At 36.7% G+C, this 25,339-nt stretch overlaps 1 protein-coding gene and 1 pseudogene across 4 annotated transcripts in view; one reads left to right on the top strand and one right to left on the bottom strand.

The window, feature by feature from the left end:
• The window catches only part of ZNF148 (zinc finger protein 148), a 142,518-nt gene that overhangs the window by 48,485 nt on the left and 68,694 nt on the right, over positions 1-25,339 (top strand). For all 4 annotated transcript variants that reach the window (XM_030942337.1, XM_010354812.2, XM_030942336.1 and 1 more), the window contains 2 exons: positions 2,813-2,948; positions 12,970-13,318. In XM_030942337.1, the coding sequence (XP_030798197.1) occupies positions 12,986-13,318 (333 nt within the window). In that variant the 5' untranslated portion in view covers positions 2,813-2,948; positions 12,970-12,985. The remainder of the gene's footprint in view (positions 1-2,812; positions 2,949-12,969; positions 13,319-25,339) is intronic.
• On the bottom strand, positions 15,419-15,667 carry LOC104655409 (annotated as a pseudogene).

The raw sequence follows: 25,339 nt of genomic DNA, 5'->3' as shown, positions 1-25,339 counted from the left end.
CCAAGGTGATCACATCACCTGAGGTCAGGAGTTTAAGACCAGCTCAGCCAACATGGTGAAACCCTGTCTCTACAAAAATACAAAAATTAGCCGGGCATGATGGCGGGTTCCTGTAATCCCAGCTACTTGGGAGGCTGAGGCAGGAGAATCACTTGAACCTGGGAGGCACAGGTTGCAGTGAGCCGAGATCACACTATTACACTCCAGACTGGGTGACTGAGCGAGACTCCATCTTAAAGAAAGTAAATTTGTCACGTTTTGGCCAATATTTTATTAATTTTTTTTTCTGCCCTTCTTTCCTGGTACTCAAAATGTTGGTAAGCTGAATGTTGTTCCACATGTCTTTGAGGCTCTGTTCATTTTACTTCCATCTTTTTCCACTCTTGTTTTTCAGAGTAGATGGTTTCTATTGATGTATCTTAAAAGTCACTGATTTTCTTTTGCCATAGATCTGTTGAGCCCTTCTGATAAATTTTTTATTTCTGTTACTGTATTCTTAAACTTCAGGATTTCCATTTGGTTCTTTTACATAATTTCTGCATCTTTGTTGAGGATCTCTTACTTGTTGATTGTGGTTTTTCTTTTTTTTTTTTTGTTGAGACGGAGTCTCGCTCTGCCGCCCAGGCTGGAGTGCAGTGGCCGGATCTCAGCTCACTGCAAGCTCCGCCTCCAGGGTTCACGCCATTCTCCTGCCTCAGCCTCCCGAGTAGCTGGGACTACAGGCGCCCGCCACCTCGCCCGGCTAGTTTTTTGTATTTTTAGTAGAGACGGGGTTTCACTGTGTTAGCCAGGATGGTCTCCATCTCCTGACCTCGTGATCCGCCCGTCTCGGCCTCCCAAAGTGCTGGGGTTACAGGCTTGGGCCACCGCGCCTGGCCTGATTGTGGTTTTTCATAATTAAAAAACTTTAAAACATGAGTTCCTTTTAACATATTTAACATATCTATAGTAGATATTTTACATAATATATTGTAACAACTCCGGATTGTGAAGAGCCACTCCCCTTTTATTGTTATTGTTGTCATTTCTTTATAGTTTATATATGATACAATCGTACTGAGAAAAAGAAATTTTATTTTGCACGAAAGTGTATCTGGAAAAAGAGATACGCGTGAATATCCAGGAAAATTCTGAAATGCAAAAGTACTGAGAGGTGAATAGCTCTGTAAGAATTTGAACAGGCCAGGTGCGGTGGCTCAAGCCTGTAATCCCAGCACTTTGGGAGGCCTGAGACGGGCGGATCACGAGGTCAGGAGTTCGAGACCATCCTGGCTAACACGGTGAAACCTCGTCTCTACTAAAAACTACAAAAAAAAAAAAAAAAAAAAAAAACTAGCCGGGCGAGGTGGCAGGTGCCTGTAGTCCCAGCTACTCGGGAGGCTGAGGCAGGAGAATGGTGTAAACCCGGGAGGCGGAGCTTGCAGTGAGCTGAGATCCGGCCACTGCACTCCAGCCTGGGCGACAGAGTGAGACTCCGTCTCAAAAAAAAAAAAAAAAAAAAAAAAAAAAAAAAAAAAAAAAAAAAGAAAGAATTTGAACTTTTAAAAAAATATGTAAACTGTTGAAATGTGTTTTAAAAAATGAATTAATATACTTTCTGAAGTTCAAAGAGGAAATCATTACTGATATGGATGTAGGTGGGAAAGACTATTCTTTTTGCCTTTGCACCATCATAAACTAATGTAAAATCATAGGATCTTTCATGTATCATCTGGTCTCCACACTTCTTGTGAAGGAGTGTATGCAAACTATTCTTGATAGATAGGAATCTAATATTTTAAGAACCTCCAGGGTAGGAAATTCCATAAAATCTTTAGTCTGTTAACTATGCTCCGAATAGTCACTGTCAGGAAGTTTTCTTCCTGTGTATAGCCTATACTCTGTTTTTGTTTTGAATGTGCTAAAAATTTTCCATATATTTTTATCTATCTTTTTTGTCAGCTTTTTCCTGTCAGTGGTAATCTTGCTGATAATATTTAATCTGATTTTATAACCATAATTGTTTTATTGTTTTTGGCCACTAGAATTTTATGTTGAATTTATATAATAGTTTCTTTAAGTTTTGGCATGCCATTAGTTCTGTTTGTTTGTAAGGCTGCCATTGTGTTTCTTCTCTCTTCACTTCATAGACTTTAACAAAGCAGATATGATTAGTGTTTGTAAGCAGTTTCTTAAGTTTTGTTTTTTCTAACCTTTTAGGTCTGTAATTCTCTGAATTTCCTTGAATATCCTGTATCTTTGAGGCTGTAGATTCCACATCTAGGCAATTGTTTTTTTTTGTTTTTTTGTTTTTTTTTTGAGACAGAGTCTAGCTTTGTTGCCCAGGCTGGAGTGCAGTGGCGCATTCTTGGCGCACTGCAAGCTCCGCCCCCCGGATTCATGCCATTCTCCTGCCTCAGCCTCCCGAGTAGCTGAGACTATACACGCCCGCCACCACGCCCGGCTAATTTTTGGTATTTTTAGTAGAGATGGGGTTTCATCGTGTTAGCCAGGATGGTCTCGATCTCCTGACCTTGTGATCTGCCTGCCTTGGCCTCCCAAAGTGCTGGGATTACAGGCATGAGCCACCGTGACCGGCTGGCAGTTGTTCTTTATAAGGCCAAATTTATTTCTCATTTACCGTCTACTTACTTCTATTGCATTTTCCCAATTTCAAACATAAAAACAAGTCAGTACATTGATCATTGAGTCATAACTTACTATATTTAGAAAGAATTTTCACTTCAGTATTCATACCAATTTGCACATATTATATTTGTATAGTATTTTTTCCTACCGTTAATAATGTTTGTTGTGTGTGTGTTTATTGTAGGAATTGGATGGCATAAGTGATTAAGGTGGTATTGAGGATTTCTGAAGCCTATGAAAGGTAGAAACTCAACCATGATTTCTTTTTCAACTCTACAGCATTCCCTTCCTTGAAGTCTTCATTTTTACCTTAGTCTCAGGTAATTTTAATACTTATATTTCATAATCTTGAATAAATAAGTTTTTTCAAATATGAAGTCATTGTGTTTAGCTGCTAGAATTTTATACTGAATTTATATAATCGTTTCTTAAAGTTTTGGTATTTATATTTGGAAGAAACTAGTTTTTTTCTTGAGGAAACAAATTTAAGAGATGAATAATGATGTCATTTTAGACTCTAACCCACACAAAAATGTGTAATCTTAAGTGAAATTGAATTGAGTTATTTTCTTGGTTTAACACTTTTTCTCAACAGGGTATAGCATTTTTTACCCCCATCCTGAACACATATACACTCATATTAAATTTCCCAGAATTTTCAAAGAAACTTTTCACACTGAGGAAAGTTAGGCATGTTAGTCAAGTTTAATGGTGTTTGCTATATAATTTTTAAAATGTGGAAAAACCATATCAGTTTCTATACATCTGTACATGTGTGTATGCCTGCACTAATATAAGGAAGCAGTCTTATAGATAATTCAGTAATCACTTAAGTATATAGGCTTGGCTACTGTGACTGAGGCTTATAAAGGTAGAAATATATTTGAATTTACTTGAAAAGTCTGTGTAAACTATCTTGAGAGTATATGGAGGCTGCAGAATCACTATATCCCAGGGCTCCTTTGTCTTGCTCTGCTCTTCTTATGTGCAGTTTCTATATTGTGGGCGAGATTGGTTGCCACTGTGTCTGCTGATAAGAAGAAAAAGAGAAGGGCATTCTGTTTACCTTTAAGAGGAGTTTGTGTATATCACTTTCACTCAGATCCCTTTGGTTTTAACTTTGTCACATGTCACAACCAGCTGCAAAGGAGGCTGGGAAGTAAGTGACTGATCTAGGGAGCCATATGTTACACTTAATTTTTATTACTGGATAAGAAGGAGAGAACAGATTCTGGGGAGATAGCCAGGTATCTGTCACATTAAGGTTTGAGTCAGATATATTTTCCATTAAAAAGAAGTGCTGTTGGCCGGGCGCGGTGGCTCAAGCCTGTAATCCCAGCACTTTGGGAGGCTGAGGCGGGTGGATCACGAGGTCAGGAGATCGAGACCCTCCTGGCTAACACGGTGAAACCCCGTCTCTACTAAAAATACAAAAAACTAGCCGGGTGCCGTGGCGGGCGCCTGTAGTCCCAGCTACTGGGAGGCTGAGGCGGGAGAATGGCGGGAACCCGGGAGGCGGAGCTTGCAGTGAGCCGAGATCGTGCCACTGCACTCCAGCCCGGGCGACACAGCGAGACTCCGTCTCAAAAAAAAAAAAAAAGAAGTGCTGTTGATTTAAACAGTTAACTTTGTTGTTGTTGTTCTAGAATGAGTCTTGGTTACTGTATAGTATGTATTAAAAATAACCATTAGCAATCTAGGCGTAGTGGTATGCGCCCAGTCCCGTCTCATTTAATTAAAAAAAAAATTAGGTGTTTAACATTTGTTCATAGTATACAGGGACATTTTGTTTTAAGAAGTTTTTTAAAATATTTTTTAAATATTTCTTTTGATCATAAAAGAATACAGAAACTTTATAGTTTGAATATTAATGTATGAATTGTTGATATTGGCATAAAATGTGATGGATGCAATAACTAGATCCAACAGAATGTAGGATTCTGCTTTGTGGGAACTTTTTTTTTTTAACCTTTTCCCTCCCCCTCTCCTTGTTAAGATAAATTATAGCTGTTTCTTAAACTGTTTGAATTTCTGTAAATTTGATATTTTAGTATTTCTAAATACGCTATCTTCTTGTTACATTGTTTTACAGAACAGATAATAAATATTTGGAATGCAGAATATGCCTAGATTCTGTTTCATTTGAGAGGGGCTTCAGTGTGGTATAGAAATGCCTATTAACTTCGGCTTATTCAAATATTTATAAATTATTTTTCTGTGGTGAAAAAACAGTTTTTTTAAAACACTTTTTAGGTTTTTGAAGTCGTATTATATAAAATGATTATTGTTAGTGTGTAAGTTTTCTGATTAATAGTTGTTTTAGCAGCTATTGAAATAGGTATTTATTTAAACATCCTTTATTGGTGTTAGCACTGATCAGAGAGGCCATTGTGTCCCATTGTATAAATGATGTTCCTGTTAGGATATTTTGAAATAGTAGTACTTTAAAAATTAACATAGTTTACAAGGTATGTTTTATAGATACAAAATGGTAGTTATACAGAGATATATCTGAGGAGGTCTTTGAATGTACTTAGACAAGAAATAGATTTTGTTTTTTTAATAAGAGATGAAGTGGTTTCTGCTTAGATCAAAACTGTACTTTTCAAGGATGAAAGCAAATGCAAAACTTCTTCAGAATAACAAATAGCAAATTTGTTAAAGGTTCTGGTATTAATCATGGGTTTCATCTCACCAAATGATTTGGAGGCTCATTGATACTTATATTTCTAATGCTGATTTTTTTAAGGTCTAATTTCTCACAGTTAGAAACATAGGTTAGAAATGTTAATATCCAAGTGAATGTAACTGGCATCCTGCAAATAACAAAGTGCTTTGGATCAGAAGTAGTTTGTGAAATCTAGCTTTTTTTCTTTTACCTGTTTTCAGAACAGGTTCCTTTGAGTGCCTCTCTTTTGGCTTGCAAGTGAAGTTTCTTTTTTTTTTTTTTTTTTTGAGACGGAGTCTCGCTGTGTCGCCCAGGCTGGAGTGCAGTGGCGCGATCTCGGCTCACTGCAAGCTCCGCCTCCCGGGTTCCCGCCATTCTCCCGCCTCAGCCTCCCAGTAGCTGGGACTACAGGCGCCCGCCACGGCACCCGGCTAGTTTTTTGTATTTTTAGTAGAGACGGGGTTTCACCGTGTTAGCCAGGAGGGTCTCGATCTCCTGACCTCGTGATCCACCCGCCTCAGCCTCCCAAAGTGCTGGGATTACAGGCTTGAGCCACCGCGCCCGGCCGGGCAAGTGAAGTTTCATTTTAAAATGAATGGGTTATGTTACAAAGTCGGGGGAAGAGGTGTTACTGAATTTGTGAGAATATTTTAAGTTGAAAATTACTCTTTTTATACAAAAGACGATGATTAGGTTCCGAAGCTTGCCCATTATAACCTGCTTTGACTCATAGGTGAAGTTCCATATTATTCAAAAAAGTTTATGGAAAATAATATTACTACCAAACTCAATACATAGAAATGGAGGATCTCTAAGTGGGAAATATTTATTTCTTTCATGCTCAAATGCAGATTAATTAAAGGTAATAAGTGGCACATGGAAGTTCATATACATTCTGAAAGGGAACTTGGTGCTTTAAAAAATTTTAGAGCATATAGCACAAGCCTTCAAAGCTGTTTTCATTTTAAATTGTACAGCCCTCTTTTTTTGATACAGGTGTATCATTAGCACTGACTGGTTTTACATTTATTAGCCATATTTAGGATTATTTTTAAATTTCCAATTGGATATGGGAAGGTAGAGAGATTTTCCTGGTAAGGCTTTGAGAAAACAGAGGAAGGAAGGTAGCTTAAGAAGATATATTTAAACCCATGAAAAAGAAAGAATGGCTGAGGAGAAATTCACTGAGATATGAGTAACAGATAGAAATTGGAAAACAGAAAATGTGGAAAGTGTCGAGTCCTCCCACAGAAGAAAAGGAGATTCTGTGTCAGAACATTCTCCCATGGTAGCCATGAGATGGAGTAGTCAGCTAAGGATAGTTTGATTGCTTTGCCAAGCCAAGCAATGATGATAGAGAGGCCTTAAGAGCAGGTGGTGAGAGGGCAATGAGAATTCAACTACTTCCTAATGTGTCCAGGGGCTTTTAAAGTCAGGAAATAGTGTGATAAGGTAAAAAGTGCATTGAGTCAGGTAAGTCTGGTTTGAAATCTCAGTTTACTTCTTAGCTATGCATCCTTGGGTAAGCCCCAGTTTGTCTGTTAAATGGGGATATGCTGTTACTGTCTTGAGGGTTATTGTAAGTATTAAGTAAGGCAATATATTTAAAGGTGCCCAGCACAGTGTCTTACATTTCAGCACACATTAGTTGTCTTTCCTTTCCAGGTTTTCATAATTTCTGAATTTTAGAATACAGACGTAAACATACTAATTTGGAAAGATCCCATTAATTGTATAAAACTCCCATTAAGAAAACCTCAGCAAGCATTTTTTTTTCCCAATTTTTAATTGGCCCTTGTGGAAGCATTTTTAAGAGCCTTGTATATTTGATTAAAAATGAGTAATAGTACCCAACTTGTCCATTTGTAATGCTTCTGTTAACTTTGTCCTCTGAAGACAAGCCCAGACAGTTCCCCAAGTTTTGGAAATAATTGTCAAAAAACATTTGTGTTAAAAGCCTGTGTATTTAATTCCTTATTAAAAGCCCCGACCCAAAACTGTTTGCTCTGTTTCAACTTAATATAAATCTGTAAAGCTTAGTTTTTAATTACTTACACATAATTGATTAGAAACATTAAATTCGAAGATGACCACAAGAAGAGTCAACTATTTCTTCTGGTAGACAGGAGAAAAGTAATGGCAGATAATTTACATTCTTTTTAAGTACCCCTCTGCCACTAGGCTTAAATGACTAGATGGCTACCTAAGTCACTACAGTTAGACTTTTACACAGCTGAACTAAACGTGTCAATAGGAAGAATGTTAGGTATGTGTGGGGTTGGGAGTGGGAGCGGGGAGGGGAAATTCAATGGAACTGGAAGTTGTGTTGTGGCCCCCTAAATACCCCTGTAGCCGGTTTCTCTCGCAGAGGGATGGTGATGAGGGAAGAATAAATCATGGAAGCGGGGAAAGAATGCAGAATTCAAAGTAATCTGTGAAAGGGAGCTTTAGGAGAAATTGGCCTTAGTTGGTCTCCTTCCTTTCTCTTTCCTGCTCTGTTGTAGTTTTCACCATTCTCTGCTGTGGGTAACTTGAAGTACAGAGGAAGTATTGCCTCTCATTCTTAGCTGAATTAGCCCTCGGACATCATTGTCCAGCCTGTCTTGGTTCTTAACAGCGCTGCCATTTTGTACTCTGTGGTATCAGCTGCCTAAGGTCTCTGCGAGATAAAGGGTCTTCACAGGGAGCTCAGCGTGGCTTATTACTCCACGTATTTTCTTTTCTCTCCAGTTGGACAGGGGTTCCTTGAAGCTGAAATTAATTGTTTAGTTTTTTTCCCCTTCCAAATCAGTCTTCCATGTGAGTAATAAGATTTAAAGGAAGCATTATTTCTTTCCTCTTCTGTGTCGTATCCCTAACCCCTGTCTTTCCATTAATTATACACACATTTGGATTAGAAAGCAGTTGGCTTTTTGAGGAGTTAACAGGAAGAGACAGTTAATTATCCACTTATTAGTGTGGCTTGACTACCTCAGTTTTCTTTCTTTACACTTAGCTGATCCTCCCTAAAAATAATGAAATTAGGAGAGGGATATGGCATGTGTTAGCTTTTGAGCTTGGAACCTTTTGTTGTATTTGGATTTTTGAATATGCAGTGAGGCACGTGAGAGCTTTGACTGAGACCACTGAAGAGTTTCCGTAGGAAAGGTTAAAACCATAATGGCAGAGAAGGGAGGTGCAAGGACAATACCAATGTGTTTTTTCTACTTTATCTTTTTTTAATTAATAAATGTAGTTTTGTCCTGTTCCCTTTTTCCATGGACCTGGTAAAATTTCCTGGCCAGAGACAGGTTGAGGTATATGATAGAGGTATGACTCACTTTGTCTTTGAAACTTGTCTTAAAATAACACTAAGTCTTTGTTTTAAAATAAAGAAGAAAAACAAGACCTAGAGTCAATTTTGTTACTCATACCCTGTTAGCTTGCTGTAACCTTAAAGAAAGAAAAGATGTTGGTACATGAAAAAGGAATAATAAAAAGTCAAAATTAGTCTTCTTCATGAAGATCCTTTCTTATTTCATTTTCCAAATTCCAGTTAAGTTTCTTACCAGGAAAAAAAAAAAAAAAAAAAAATATATATATATATATATATATATATATACATACATACATATGTGCGTGTGTATATATATTTCTCTCTATGTATGTGTGTGTGTGTGTGTGTGTGTGTGTATAGAAAGGATCTTACTATCTACATAGTTGTCCTTGATTTTTTTTCACTTAATATATCTTGGAGAACCAGCACATAAAGCTAACCTCATTCCTTTTAATGGCTGCATGTGTTCCATTGTATGGTTGAGTCATAATTAATGTAACAAGTCCCCTGTCTATGGATGCTTAAATGTGTTTCCAGTCTTTTCCCATTGAAGGGTTGTAGCAAACACCCTTATACTTTCTTCTTTGATGAATGTCTGTAAATAAACCCATAAGGTTGGATACTATATATCCCTAGCAGTGAGATTGCTGAATCAAGAGTACATACAGTTTTCATTTTGATAGATATTTCCAAAGCTCAGTTTAAAGCTTTGTCTTATTTAAAACCTTGTATCCATTGATATTGGAGTTTGTTTTGATATCTTAGTACTTTCTGGTATTTTGGGGAAATTTCAGGGTATTTCAAAAAGTTTCCAGGCCAGACAGTTTAATTCCCAATATATGCCTTAATTTGGGGCCATAGGAATAAGGAACTTATGTAAAAAGGAAGAGAGATTTATTTTTCTTTGCGTGTGGTCGGTTTTCAGGAAGATTTTTGAAGAGGTCATTTGTTTTTCATTTGGAGTATTTCCACTTTGTCTTCAGTTTACTACTTCTGTATCAAGGTGTGCTCTCTTCCTGTTCCAAGTCTCTCACTCTAGCACTTTATGCCTTTTTTCCAAAATATTATCTGTCCCCGGAATACTAATACTTCCTCAATACTTATTGTTTTGACTTGATGCTAAGCATACAATTAGGTAAAAAAAAAAAAATAAAAAAAAATCACATCAAGCTAAAAATCTTCTACACAGGAAAGGATATAGTCAGTAAAGTGAAGAGACAACCCACAGAATGGGGGAAAATATTTGCAAACTACCCTTCTGACAAGGGATTAATAACCAGAATATATAAGGAGCTCAAACAATTCTATAGGAAAAAAAATCTAATAATTCAATCAAAAAATGGACAAAAGATTTCAGTAGACGTTTCTCAAAAGACATGCAAATGGCAGACAGGCATGAGCATGAAAAGGTGCTCAACATCATTGATCATCAGAGAAATGGAGATCAAAACTACAATGAGATGTCATCTCCAGTTAAAATTGCTTATATCCAAAAGACAGGCAATTACCAGTGCTGGTGAGGATGTGGAGAAAAGGGAACCCTTCTATGCTGTTGGTGGGAATGTAAATTAGTACAGCCACTATGGAGAAAAGTTTGGTAGTTCCTCAAAAAACTAAAAATTGAGCTACCATACGATCTAACAGTCCCACTGCTGGGCATATACCCCCCAAAAAGGAAATCAGTATATTAAGATATTTGCACTCCTGTGTTTGTTGCAGCACTGTTTACAATAGCTAAGAATTGGAAGCCACCTGAGTGTGTATGAACGGATGAGTGGATAAACAAAATGTACATGTACACAGTGGAGTAGTATTCAGCCATAAAAAAGAATGAGATCCAGTCATTTGCAACAACATGAGTGAAACTGGAGATCACTATGTTAAATGAAATAAGCCAGGCACAGAAAGACAAATGCATGTTCTCACTTATTTGTGGTGTCTAAAAATCAAAACAATTGAACTCATGGATATAGAGAGTTAAAGGATAGTTGCTAGAGGCTGAGAAGGGGAAGGTGGGGATGGTTAATGGGCAAAAAAAAAAAAAAAAAAAATGAATAAGACCTACTATTTGATAGCACAGTAGAATGATTATAGTCAATAACAACTTGATTATACATTTAAAAATAAAGAATGTAATTGGGTTGTTTGTAACTCAAAGGGTAAATTCTTGAGGGGATGGATACCCCATTCTCCATGATTTGCTTATTTCACATTGCTTATATCAAAATATCTCATGTAACCCATAAATATATATACTTATGTATATATGCACTGCCCCCAATTTTTTTTTTTTTTTTTTTGAGATGGAGTCTTGCTCTTGCCAGGCTGGAGTGAAGTGGTTCGATCTCGGCTCACTGCAACCTTCACCTCCTGGGTTCAAATGATTCTTCTCCCTCAGCCTCCTGAGTAGCTGGGACTACAGGCACCAGCCACCATGCCTAGCTACATTTTTTGTATTTTTAGTGGAGACAGGGTTTTACCATGTTGGCCAGGATGGTCTTGATCTCCTGACCTCGTGATCTGCCTGCCTCGGCCTCCCAAAGTGTTGGGATTACAGGCATGAGCCACTGCGCCCGGCCAATGTTTTATATATTTAAAACATAAAAATATAGTTATTTTATATATTTAATGATTGTTTCTAAGTTTTCTTTAGTGATTGGTCTGGTAGTGTTCCTGTCAGTTTATTCTTTATTGAATTCATCTCTTCTTATTTTTAAGGTATTTTAGTATATTAAGGATATGGAATTTTTGACTGATGTTACAAATACTTTTCACCAATTAATTTTTAAGGATTTCCAAATAAATGGTCAGAATAATCAAATTTTAGCCTTAAGAGAGTGTTTCATTTAGTTTTAGTTTATTTTCTAAGAAATGTGATAAATGAAATTTTTGAAGAGAGCAGATATTTGGTGATGTATGTAACATCTTTGACGTTTATTTTTATTTATTTATTTTTGAGACAGGGTCTTGTTCTGTGCACCCAGTGCAGTAGTACAATCACAGCTCACTGCAGCCCCGACCTCCTGGGCTCAAGCCATCCTCCTTCCTTAGTCTCCCAAGTAGCTGGGACCACAGGTGCGTGCCACCATGCCCAGCTAATTAATGTATTTTTATTTTGTAGAGATGGAGTTTTGCCTTGTTGCCCTCGCTGGTCTTAACACTCCTGGGCTCATGTGATACGCCTACCTTGGCCTCCTAGATTGTTAGAATTACAGGCATGAGCTACCATACCCAGCAATCTTTGACCTTTAGATTTTAACTTTGCTACCTTAAAGATTTTGAAAAGTGAAATAAGGTGTTTTGTACAGATATACTGTATATATTCTAGGCTGATAATACCTGGTACCAGGGAAGAAAGATTAGCAAGTTTTGAATTATACATTTGTATATTTTGCTGTTCATAAGGTTGTTTTAAGCTGTTCATTTCAGTGAAGGTTTCTCCGTTAACGATAACCTTAGTAAAGGAAAGAGTATTTTGATTTCAGTAGTGTGTTGGAATTTAACTTTGGTGTTTGACTGCTGAAAACTATGATCAAAGTTGGTCATTACTTATGTGATTAATTTGGGAAAGAAGTGACTAAACTGAAATATACTTAACATTTTCATTATGGTAATGACTGCTGTAGTGGTTTTCTGTGTATACCTTTGTTTACATTTTTTATTTCATCAAGATAAATTCCAAAATGTAGAATTCCTTGTTCAAAGAATATGTACAGTTTTTATAGCTTTTGATACATACTACCAAATGACTTTTGAAAGTAGTTGATATAATACATACTTTTATTATCAGTAGATGAGTGTCTTTTTTTTAATACTTCAACATTGGATGTATTTTTTAAGAGTCATTATCAGTTTGGTAGTTGAAATATGATAGTACTGTTTAATGGTAATTTCTTGGATTACTACTGAGACTCTTTTTTTGTGTTTAATGACTATTTCTAAATTTTTAAAAATGATTGCTTGATGATGTTCTCTGTCAGTTTATTCCTTATTGAATTCATCTATATTTTTATTTTTAACACATTTCAATATATTATTAATATATTAAAGTGTATGGATCCCTTGACTGATGTTACAAATACTTTTCCCTAATTTGCTTTTATGTCAGGCTTATTTTTCAATAATTAAGTAGTTAGGATTTTATGCCTTTATATCAAAATGAAAATTTGTGTTTTATTTTACCAGCCTTTGGAAACCGATATTGGTATTATAATTTTAAAATTGGAGGCAGTTCCAAAGTACATGAATAAAATCTTTGTATTTGAATATTCAAATTCTTAATTTGAAACTTTAAAAAAATGAAGTAGTCATATAAAACTAATTTACTATGTTTCGTTGCCAAACTTGGTCTTTCTAGGCAGTTATACTTAAGCATGAACATTGACGACAAACTGGAAGGATTGTTTCTTAAATGTGGCGGCATAGACGAAATGCAGTCTTCCAGGACAATGGTTGTAATGGGTGGAGTGTCTGGCCAGTCTACTGTGTCTGGAGAGCTACAGGATTCAGTACTTCAAGATCGAAGTATGCCTCACCAGGAGATCCTTGCTGCAGATGAAGTGTTACAAGAAAGTGAAATGAGACAACAGGATATGATATCACATGATGAACTCATGGTCCACGAGGAGACAGTGAAAAATGATGAAGAGCAGATGGAAACACATGAAAGACTTCCTCAAGGACTACAATATGCACTTAATGTTCCTGTAAGTAATTCCTTTATAGGATACTAAACTTAGAAACATAATTTCTTGTTAAGTAATACTGCAAGTCATCGAAGAAATTTCAGGAAATGTTTCAGGGCTAAATAGTGTTCTTGAATAGATATACTAAAATATTGACATAAATCATATTTGAAAGGCAAAATTAAGTTCTTGTATTATATTATTTTAGAAGCTTATTTCTTTCAGGATAACAATATTTCTATATCAGGATTACTTTGGTGTTAAATTTTAAATGCTTAATTTTGAAAGATACTTTATTTAACTTCTAGGTTTCTCCTTAAAGAGTAAAACATTTGAATCTTCAACATAACTAGAAAAAGAGCACACATTCAAGGGTTTTTCCTTCAAATTCTGTAATTCCTGCCTTCTTCAATTTTTCTAATATGCTCTTATTCTCTGTTCTCTTTGTATTCTCCACTTGCTTGATCTGTTTATCTTTTTAAAGTATATCAGCCCTTTACTTTTTCCTGTCTACCCCAGACATCATTTAAGATGTTTCATAAGAGCCCATATCTTTTTCCTTCTTCTACCTTTATTTTTACCCAGTAATCAGTGAAACCACAACCATCATGTAAATTCTTGTCTCTTCTTTCTATGATATCAAACCTGGGTTCCTTTCAGTTCATCTAACATGTACTTTTTCTTTTGATTTAAGACTTTAATATATCCTGTTTGAGATAATACCCTCAGTCATACATCGTACCTGTTTTATAACCTGTAGATATAAGTTGACTTCTTCTTAACTCTAGGTTGAGTCCCTGTGACAGGGACTTGTGATTTACTTGTACAATGTTTCTCTGATAGATTGTAGACTGTAAGGACAGGAGTTTTGTCTTACTTTTCACTGTAGTCCAGGTGTTGGCACATGGTGTGAGTGAATGGATAACTACTTGTAGTTGTGCTCTGATATATACGTTCACCAGCTTTACCTAGCCCATTGCAATAACTTTTTCCTCTTTAGCCTGTTGATGTGATGGATTACATTAATTGATTTTTTTAAGTGGAAGCAACTTTCTTACCTGGAATAAATCCTGCTTGTTTGTGGTATATAGTTCTTTTTAAATGTGGTTGGATTTGATTTGATAATATTTTGAGGATTTTTACATTTGTGTTCTTGATAAATATTAGTCTATAGTTTTCCTGATGTCTTTGTCTGTTTTTGGTATTAGGGTAATACTGATCTCATAGAATAAATTAGCAAGTATTCCCTCTGCTTATGTCTTCTGGAAGAGATTGTAGAGAATTAATATAATTTCTTAAATGTTTGGTAGAATTCACCAGTGAACTGCTTTGGGTCTGGTGCTTTCTGTTTTGGAAGGTTATTGTTGATTCGATTTCTCCTATAAATATAGGTCTCTTCAGATTATGTAATTCTTCTTGTGTGAGTTTTGACAGATTGTGTCTTCCAAGGAATTGGTCCATTTTGATAAAGTTGTCAAATTTGTGGGAGCAAAGTTCATAGTATTCTTTTATTATCCTTTTAATGTCCAGGGGTTTATAGTGATGTCCTCTCTTTCATTTCTGATATTAGTAATTTGTGTTTTCTCTTTTTTTTTCTTAAGACAGTAATTTTTTTTAAATTCCTTTTTTATTTTTGTGAAGTATCATTTAACTGAGTTAAATTATATAGGGTTTTTTTTGGGTCTGTAATTGATGTACATTTGATTTTAAAAAGACACTGTTTGCCTTATATCAGGACAAAGAAGATTTACATACAACTATCAGCAGAAAAACAAAGTTTCTCTGTGATCTGAGCAGAGGTACTCTTTTCCTTGATCATAAGAAAATGCAGTATTTTTTAGAAGGTAAAGCTATTAAGATTACAGAAGTTTTACCAAAATGCTTTAAGCAAAAACTCTTTAAGATAAAAGTATGAGTTCTCATTTTCTATTCTTAGCATGAATTTTAATTCTTTCTGGTAGAACCTAAGTCTTCTGAATGCCTGTTAGCATCATCCAAAGCTTGAACTTCTTCTATTTCTGGATTAAAAATTCATTCACAAATGAGCTGTGCAATGCGATCACTTTTTCTGACTTTAAACTTTTCTTTGCCAAAATTAAACAGTTCACCACCAACATTTCCTCAGTAATCTTTGTCTATGACACCAGTTCCTACATCGATAAAGTGTTTTGCAGCCAAGCCAGACCATGGAGCTACTCTTCTATAAAACCCAGAAGGAAGAGCTATCTGAATGTCCATTTTCACTGTAGCTTTCTCCGTAGGTGGTATTGTATCATCATAGGCACCGTCGAGGTCATAGCCTTTGGGCTGTGTGGATCCCGGAGTCAGGGTTGTGGCCTGCTCAGAGAGTGGGGCAAAATGGAGCTGCATGCCGCCCTCCTCTGCAAACCAGGCCTGTTTGCCGGGGGTAATGGTGGCTGTCTCTTCAGAGCAGGGCATGGTAGAGTAAGAATGCGAGCAGAGGAGAGAGCAACAATTTTTAAGTGTCCATTTTAGTAGCATAAACTATGTTGACATTGTTGTACAACAGATCTCTAGAACTTTTTCATCTTGCAAAACTGAAACTGAAACTCATATTCGAATAACTCTGCATTTCCCCCTGCCCAGTGGTAGATGCTTGCTCATTTTACTGATATTTTCAAAGAAACGGCTTTTGGTTTTCTTGATTTTTTTTTTTTTTTTTTTTTTTACTCTGTTTCCTATTTTCAGTTTCATTTATTTCTACTCTAATTTTTATTATTTTTTTCTGCTTGTTTTGGATTTACTTTGCTCTTCTTGTTTTACTTTCCTAAAGTGGAAGTGTATTCATTTTAGATTTTTTGTTTCTAATATATACATTCATACTATAAATTTTCCTCTAAGTACTGCTTTAGGTACATTGCACACATGTCGATAGTTGTGTTTTTATTTTCGTTTAGTTCAATATATTTAAAAATATCTGTTAAGATTTCTTCTTTGGACTGGGTGTGGTGGCTCACACCTATAATCTCGGTACTTTGGGAGGCTAAAGTGGGTGGATCACTTGAGCTCAGGAGTTTGAGACCAGCCTGGGCAACACAACAAAACCCCATCTCTACTAAAAATACAAAAGTTAGCTGGGCATGTGGCATGCACTTGTAATCCCAGCTATGTGGGAGACTGAGGCATGAGAATCACTTGAACTCTGGAGGCAGAGGTTGCAGTGAGCCAAGATTGCGCCACTGCACTCCAGCCTGGCTGACAGAGTGAAACTCTGTCTTAAAAAACAAAACAAAACAAAACAAAACAAAAAACAAACTTCTTTGCACCATTATTGTTTAGAAGTGTGTCGTTTAATATCCAAGTATTTTGAAATACTTTCTAGCTACCATATTTAGTTCTAGTTTAATTCTGTTGTGGTCTTAGAGCAGACGCCGTGTGATTGCCATTCTGTTAAGTTTGTTAGATTGTGTTTTATGGCCCAGAATGTTGTCCACCTTGGTGAAATGTTATGTGTGAGCTTTTAAAGAGTGCGCATTCTGTTTTTGTTGGATGAGGTAGTCTATAGATTGCAATAGACTGACATTTTTATTGGACTGACAGTAGTCTGAGCGTTCTCCAGTGTATCTTTCAGATAGTTTCTACTGTCATCTTTCCAAACCAGATGTATACATGTCATTCCCTTACCGAAACTTCTCCAGTGGTTCCTCATTACTAAACAGCTAAAATATACTTTTTTGCATGGGCGGAAATAGCCATCATACTCCTGTCCCTTATCCAACTTTTTTTTAAACTGTAGTTCAGCCCCTTTCCCCACCATTTTATGCTTTAAGCATATGAAATTAATTTAGTTGCCTAGGTCCACTATGGTTTTTTTTCTGTTACTTTTGTTAATGTCGTATATGCCTATAATATTATTTATTTGGCAATTTCCTGTTGTTCATGTTTCACCTTAAAAGATTTCTCTTTCTTGTGATTTTCTTTATGGTAACTATAATAACTTTGCGTTTCCTTGCTTGCAGGACTGTCTTGTCATTATATTTTAAGGTATTTTTTTCTGTATCCTGCCTTTAAATTTTGTGTTTTCAATACCTGGGTTATAGTAGGCAGATTGTTTTTGAATGAAAATATGCATTCTGTTTTTAATTGAGGAAAAGTTTAAAGTGAAATGCTCGGATTCTGAGTTTGTAGTTCAGAGTTTTGACAACTGCATAAACTTGTATAGTCCATAATCCATCAAGACACCAAATGTTTTTGTCATCCTGAGGAGTTTTTTTGTAATTCTTCCCAGTCAATTCCCTCCACAACAATTGTTCTGACATTTTTTCTTCATAAATTGTCATTGTCCCTTGAGAACCTCATGTAAATGGAGTTATATGCAACTCTTGTGTCTGGCTGCTTTTGCACAACACGTTTTGAGATTCATCCATGTTGGTTGAATGTATCAACAGTTCATTCTTTTTCCCTATTGATTAATGTTCAGTCATTTAAATTAATATCTTAAAATTTATTTATTCATTTTCCTTTTTGTGGTTATTTATGTTGTCTCTTTCAATGATTATGAATAAAGCGGTTAGGAAAATTGTTGTACAAGTCTTTTTTTCATTTCTCTTGGTACATGTTCGTGTAAGTCTTAGTTCTCTTGGGTTTTCATTGATGGACCTAGTGTCTGTCTTTAAATCAGTATCACACTGTTTTGATTGCTGTATCTTTTATAGTAAATATTGAAATCAAGTTGTGTAAGTCCTCCAATTTTGTTGTTCTTTTGTAATGCTGTAGTGACTATGTTAGGACCTTTGCATTTTCATATAAAATATAGAATCCACCTTTTAGGGTTTTTTTTTTTTTTTTTTTTTTTAAGCCAACAGGTTCTGATTGAGATTGCATTGATTCTGTATATTGACTTGATACAAACCAACATCTAAACAATAATGGCTCCCAGTCCATGAACATTGTACACCTTTACTTTTATTTAGGTTTTCTTTATTTCAGCATTGTTCTGTAGTTTTCAGTGTAAAGTTATTGGGCACATTTTGTTAATTTTATCCGTAAGTATTTCATGGCTTTGGTTGGATGCTGTTGTGAGTGGTATGTTTTAAAATGTCAAATTCTAATTGGTACTTTCTAGAATATAGAAATGCAGTTGATTCTTTTTATATTGACTATGTGTTCTGTGACTTTGTTATCTTTACTGATTAGTTATAGTAGTTATGTTGTAGATTCCTTAGGTTTCTTCACTATCGTATTGTCCATATGTTTTACTTTCTTTCCAATCTGTATCTCTTTCATTTCTTTTTCTTATTGCACTTTCTGGGGCCTACAAAACAATGATGAATAGAAGCGATGCAAGTAGACATCTTTGCTTTGTTCCAGATCTTAAGGGGACTGCATTTACTCTTTCATCATTAAGAATTATGTTAGAGGCTGGGTGCAGTGATTCATGCCTCTAATCTCAGCACTTTCAGGTGCCAAGGCAGGCAAGGGATTGCTTGAGCTAAGGAGTTGAAGACCAGCCTGCGCAACATGGGGAAACCCCATCTCTACCAAACCAAAAAAAAAAATTATCTGGGCATGGTGGTGTGCACCTGTAGTTTCAGCTACTTGGGAGGCTGAATTGGGAGGATCACCTGAGTCCAGGAGGTGGAGGTTGCGGTGAGCCAAGATTACACCATTGTACTCCAGCCTGGGTGACAGAGTGAGACCCTGTTTCAAAAAAGGGATTAGGTATAGGTTTCTCATAGATTACTTTTATTACGTTGAAGTGTTCGTTCTAGTTTGCTGAGACTTTGTCTAAAAAACGTGAATGGATATTTAACTTCATCAAGTATTTCTTCTGCATTGATTGAAATGATCATATGAATATCCTCTCATTCTCTTAATATGGTGAATTGTACTGATTTTCAAATATTAAACAGCCCTTGCATTCCTGGGATAAATCACATGTGGTCATGATGTGTCATCCTTTTTTCTTGTTGAATTCAGTTTACTAATTTAAACATTTGTATGTTTATGAGAGATATTAGTCCATGGTTTTCTTTTTTTTGTAATAGCTATGTCATTTTTAGGTATATTGGCCTCATTTTAAATGGGTTAGGACGTATTTCCTTCTCTATTTTCTGAAAGAGTTTGTGTAAGATTGATATTTCTATCATACATATTTGATAGACTTTACCAGTAAAGCTAATCTAGAGTTGAGTTTTCTTTGTGGGAAAGGTTTTTTTGTTGTTCTTTGGAGACAAGGTCTTGCTCTGTTGCCCAGGCTGGAGTGCAGAGTGCAGGGGCACAGTCACAGCTCACTGTAACCTCAACTTCTTGGGCTTAAATGATCCTCCCACCTCAGCTTCCCAAACAATTGGGACTACAGGCACATGTCATCACACCAGGCAAATTAAAAAAAATTTTTTTTTATAGAGATAGGGTCTCACTATGTTGTCCAGACTTGTTTCGAGCTCCTGGGCTCAAGTGGCCTCCCACCTCAACCTGTGGGAAGGTTTTAAATTACAAATTTTATTTAAGAAACATAAGTAGGCTATTCATACTAAATATTTTTTTTCTTGAATAAGTTTCGGTAAATTGTATTTTTAAAGGAATGTGTCTATTTCTTAATTGTTTAATTGACCAAAGTTCTATTAATATTTTCTTTTGTTGTTTTAAGGACCAATGGTGATTTCTTTTTTTCTCATTCCTGCTGTTGGTACAATAATTTTTCTTTTTCTTGATTAGACTGGGTAGAGATTTATTAGTTTTTGTTGTCTCTTCAAATAATGACGTTTCGATTTTATCGATTTTCACTATTCCCTTTAACTTTTGTTCATTTTTACTTTTTATTATTTCTTTCTACTGCTTTGGTTTTCATTTGCTCTTCTCATCTTAACTTTTTAAAGTAGAAAGTTTGGTGACTGATTTTAGATATTCTTTTTTGACCTAAACATGTGAAGCTCTAAACTTTTTTCTCAGCATGGCTTTTGATGTATTTTTATCATTGTAATTCAATTAAAGATACTTTTAAACTTCCTTTATTTCTTTTTGATTCGTGAGTTAATTAGAAGTATTTTGCTTAATTTCTGAATGTTTAAAAATTTTCCAGATACCTTTTCATCACTGATACCTAATGAGTGTGGTTAGAAAATATATGCTGTATGATTTCTACCCTTTCAAATTTATTGAGACTTGTTTTAGTGCTTGGCATATGATCTATTTGATGAGTGTTCTGTGTGTACTTGAAAAGAATGTGTATTCTGACTATTGTTGGTTGGGTTATTTTCTAAATGTCAGTTAGGTCAAATCGTTTAGTTGTATTCACTTTTTTCTTTTCTTTTTGTTTTTCTTTTATTTATTTTTTTGCTCATGCTGGTGTGCAGTGGTGTGATCATGGCTTAATGTAGCCTTCACCTCCTGAGCTCAAGTTATCCTCACAACTCAGTCTCCTGAGCTATCTGGTCTGTGGGCACACACCACCATGCCAGGCTAATTTTTAAATTTTTTTTGTAGAGACAGAGTCTCACTATGTTGCCCAGGCTAGTCTCACACTCCTGGGTTCAAGCAATCCTCCTGCTTTCACCTCCCAAAGTACTGGGATTACAGGCGTGAGCCACAGTGCCCATTCACTAATTGTATTCTTTAATTGTTTTATGTACTCACTGATCTACATGTTCTGTTAGTTACTGGGAGAGAACTGCCAAAGTCCAGCAGTTAAAGTTTGTTATCCAAAAGACTCAGTTCAAAATTACATGTTGCATTTAATTGTCATGTTCTTCAGTTTTTGTTAGTCTGGGTTAATTCATCACTTTTGGAATTTATATTTTACATTGGTTTAGGAGAATGTCCCTCAGGCCTTACCTGATTTTTTTTCCTCCTTATGATATTTAAGTTAAGCATCTTTGGCAGGAATATCATAGAAACAGTGCTGTGTTTTCTCCCCATTGCATTCTGACAGGCAGCACCTGAGTTTTATTTGCCGTCATTCAGATGATGGTTCACTTTGATCAATTGACACCTTCCAGGCTTTGCTACTATAAAGTTATTCCTTATCACACTTTATGTGCATCAGTATGGAATTAGGGTTGTTAAAAATTTGCTGGGTTAAAATATATTACTGTGATTATTTTCATACTCAGTTTGTTTAAGATTTGGCTAACAGAAGCCTTTTCAAGCTGGTTTTATGTTCTTGGACATACCTTGTCAGTCGTTGAGTACTTCTTTGCTTTTTGGCACATTATGTTCTAGGCTTATCTTGTCCGTTTTCTGCTTCAGTTCTGGAGTCAGCTATTTCTCCAAGGACCCCCTAGTTCATTTTAGTGGAGAATGGTATTTAGAAACCAGGGTCTGGGTGCTGAACATGCTGCTCCTTGCACTTGGGGTATACCTGCTCCCAGGCCTCTCGATGGACAGAGCTAGAGAATGTATGTATGTATGTAATTATATACGTTTGTATATAGTGCACATTTTCCTTTCTATAATAATTTCCATACCTATCAATATTGAAAACCATAAGTTCCTACTGATACCTCCCATTACAGTCCAACAGAGTACATTAGACGGTGAGAAACCTGGCTTGTTATCTCAGCGTATTTACTTATTACCCTAATGCCTGATGCAGATGCTCCTAGGCTTCTAAACCTCACAGGAGTACTTGCTACCCCTGCCGTGTGTGGATACCTTTCTCCTCCTGCGTGTGCTTTGACAACTTGAACTAGACCTTAGCTCCAAGTGGACCCCTTCCTTAGGGCACTCTTAGATACACTACACTGGTCCACACCCACTCTTTGATACCTTCTTCATCCTACTTAGCTTTTGACATCATGCTCTAGGCTGCTCTTTTCCCACAATCTAGACCCTTCCTTATGCTGCTTGGGCTCCAACACCTCATGCTGAGCTGCCCTTCTATATGGAGAACCACCTCACCCTTCTTGGGCTTTGACATCTTATATTGGGCCTCCTCCCATGTAGAAGCCCTCTTCCTTCTGTCTGGTATCTGACATCTTGCTTGGCCCCAGCTTACGGCTTTAGAACTGACTGGTTCCTGGAGGATAAGAGGATAGGCAAGAGCAGGAAGGGGAAAAGGACAAAATCTATCCTTTTTTATTTTAAAATTATACAGATTTATGGAAGGTGGCAAAAATGGTACAGAGAAGACCCCCTGCATCCTTCATCCAATTTCTCCCAGTTGTTACATTTTATATAAACGTACTGCAATGTCAAAAACCAAGAAATTCACATTGCTACAGTGTATCCCATGTTGAGTACTTTATGCAAGAACCCCTAACGGTTTTTGGCACCAGGGACCAGTTTCCTGGAAGACAGTTTTTTCACGAATGGGGTGGGGGTGGAGATGGTTTCAGGATGATTCAAGAGCATTACATGTATTGTGCACTTTATTTCTGTTATTATAATATATAGTGAAGTAATTATTACAACTCACCATAATGTAGAATCAGTAGGAGCCCTGAGCTTGTTTTCCTGCAACTAGACCGTCCCATATGGGTGTGATGGGAGACAGTGACAGATCATCATCAGGCATTAGGTTCTCATTAAGGAGCAGGCAACCTAGATCCCTTGCATGTGCAGTTCACAATAGGGTTTGAGCTCCTATGAGATTTTAATGCTGACGGTGACCCAACAGGAGGCGGAGCTCAGGCATTAATGCGAGCAGTGGGGAGAGTGTGTAAATACAAATGAAGCTTTGCTTGCTCATTGGTTGTTCACCTCCTGCTATGCAGCCAGGTTCCTAACAGGTCCATGGCCTGGGAGTTGGGGACTTCTGTTTTATAGCACGTGTAGATTTGTGTAGCCACCAAAGCAATCAAGATACAGAACTAAGCCAGGATAACAAAGGTCTGTCTGGTGCTATCTGCTATAGGCACACCTCTTGTCTTCCTTCCACCATTCCTAATCCCTGAATACCCCTAATCTGTTGTTTATCTCTAGAACTTTGTCAGTTTTGAGAATGTTGTATCAATGGAATCCTACAGGATGTGACCTTTTGAACTTGACTGTTTTTTCACTCAACATAGTGCTCTTGAGAGTCATCCAGGTTGTTGCATATATCAGTAATTTGTTACCGTTTGTTTTGTAGTAGTGTTGCATAGCATCGATGTACCACAGTTTACCATTCACTTATCGAGGGGACAGTTTAGTTGTTTCAAGGTTTTGGTTATTAAAAATAAAGCTAGTGTTAACATTTGTGTGCAGGTTTTTCTGTGAATATAGGTGTTCATATCTCTAGAATAAATACCCTACCATACCCCTGTCACCCAGATATAGTCACTCATAAATTTTGGCTTATGTGCTTTATGCTTTTTTGACAAGCATGCCATACATGAGATGATATTGCTTTTTATGTAGTCTTTTCACTTAACAGTATATTTTGAACATTTTTCAACTGTGTATTCTTCTAAAACAACTTCAGTGTCTGCTTGATAATTCATTCCTTATATTCCCAATAGATAATGATAAATTTGAGTCCATTCTGAAAATGAATCAGTGAAAAGCTGTGTTACGCCATATACCAGATGGGCAGAATTTGCAAAGTGTTTGCATAACATTGGTTTATAGTAGAACATAAGAGACATGAGAAATTCTATCCCTTACTTCTTACTTATGGGTTCCTGTTGATAAGGTGGGGGGGTAAAGGTAAAGGGCAGGTCTGGGTTTCATTAATGTATTTTCTTTTTTCTTTTCTTTTTTTTTTTTGAGACAGGGTCTTGTTCTGTCACCCAGGCGGGAGTGCAATGGCATGATCATGGCTCATGGCAGACTTGATCTCTTTGGCTCAAGTGATCCTCTCACCGTTGCCTCCAGAGTAGCTGGCACCACAGTTGTGTGCCACCTTGCCTGGCTAATGTTTAAAATTTTTTTCAGAGATGGGATCTCAGTATGTTGTCCGGGCTGCTCTTGAACTCCTGGGCTCAAGCCATCCTCCCACCTTGGCCTTCCGAAGTGCTGGGATTACTGGTGTGAGCCACCACAACTGGCCATGAATGTTCTTTTTCTTTCTTTCTTTCTTTTTTTGAGACAGAGTCTCGCTCTGTCACCCAGGCTGGAGTGCAGTGGTGCGGTCTCAGTTCAGTGCAACCTCCACCTCCTTGGTTCAAGCATTTCTCCCTGCCTCAGCCTACCAAGTAGCTAGGATTACAGATGCGCGCCACCGTGCCTGGCTAATTTTTGTATTTTTAATAGAGACAGGGTTTCCCCATGTTGGCTAGGCTGGTCTTGAACTCCTGACCTCAGGTGATCCACCCACCTCGGCCTCCCAAAGTGCTGGGATTATAGGCGTGAGCCACCGCGCCTGGCCGAATGTACATTTTTGAATTGAAGAGAGGGGTTTGGGAGTATAGGTGTGAGCCACCGCGCCTGGCCGAATGTACATTTTTGAATTGAAGAGAGAAATTGATCTAGAATAATATGATCCAGGTCCCCTAAACTGTAGAAACTTCACAGTCCTTTACTCAAGTGTTTCTGTAGATTGTGCTAAAGCCTTTTAAAAATTGATACTGAACATGTTAATGATTTTCTTCTTTGATTTGCTCATTCATGTGGAAGGTACAGATAACTTTATATTAAGTTTTTTTGGTCAGTTCAAAGCAAAAAATTGAGTTTTTAGTGTTTTAAAATTGTTTAAGTTCTGTAGCTTATGTAAACTCGCTAGTGTCTGGTGACATTTGAAATATAAGTCATCATTTGTGATAACTACCAATTTTCAGGATTTATTTTGGCTCTCTAAGTCACTCAGATTTAGCTCAATGGCACTATGTTTTCAACAGCAAAGTATAGGCCAGCTGTTTCTTATTTCAATAAACTTTACTAATAGTGATGGGGTCTTGCTGTGTTGCCCAGGCTGGTCTCAAACTCCTGGCCTCAAAACAATCCTGCTGGGATTACAGGCATGAGCTACTATGCCTTGCCTAGGCCAACCTTTGAACGTCTACATCTTTCTCATTAGAATTTTGTTTTTAATATTTTAAATATTTAAATTAGATTTTAATAAAATTAATTTTTCAGTTCCTTGGTCACACTAGTCACATTTCAGGTTGTCAGTAGTCACATGTAGCTTCTGTATTGGATAGTGTAGATAAAGAATTATTT

This window comes from Rhinopithecus roxellana, chromosome 1 (genome assembly GCF_007565055.1).
Source record: "Rhinopithecus roxellana isolate Shanxi Qingling chromosome 1, ASM756505v1, whole genome shotgun sequence".
Taxonomy (NCBI): domain Eukaryota; kingdom Metazoa; phylum Chordata; class Mammalia; order Primates; family Cercopithecidae; genus Rhinopithecus; species Rhinopithecus roxellana.
This window is presented reverse-complemented; position numbering and strand designations above follow the sequence as displayed.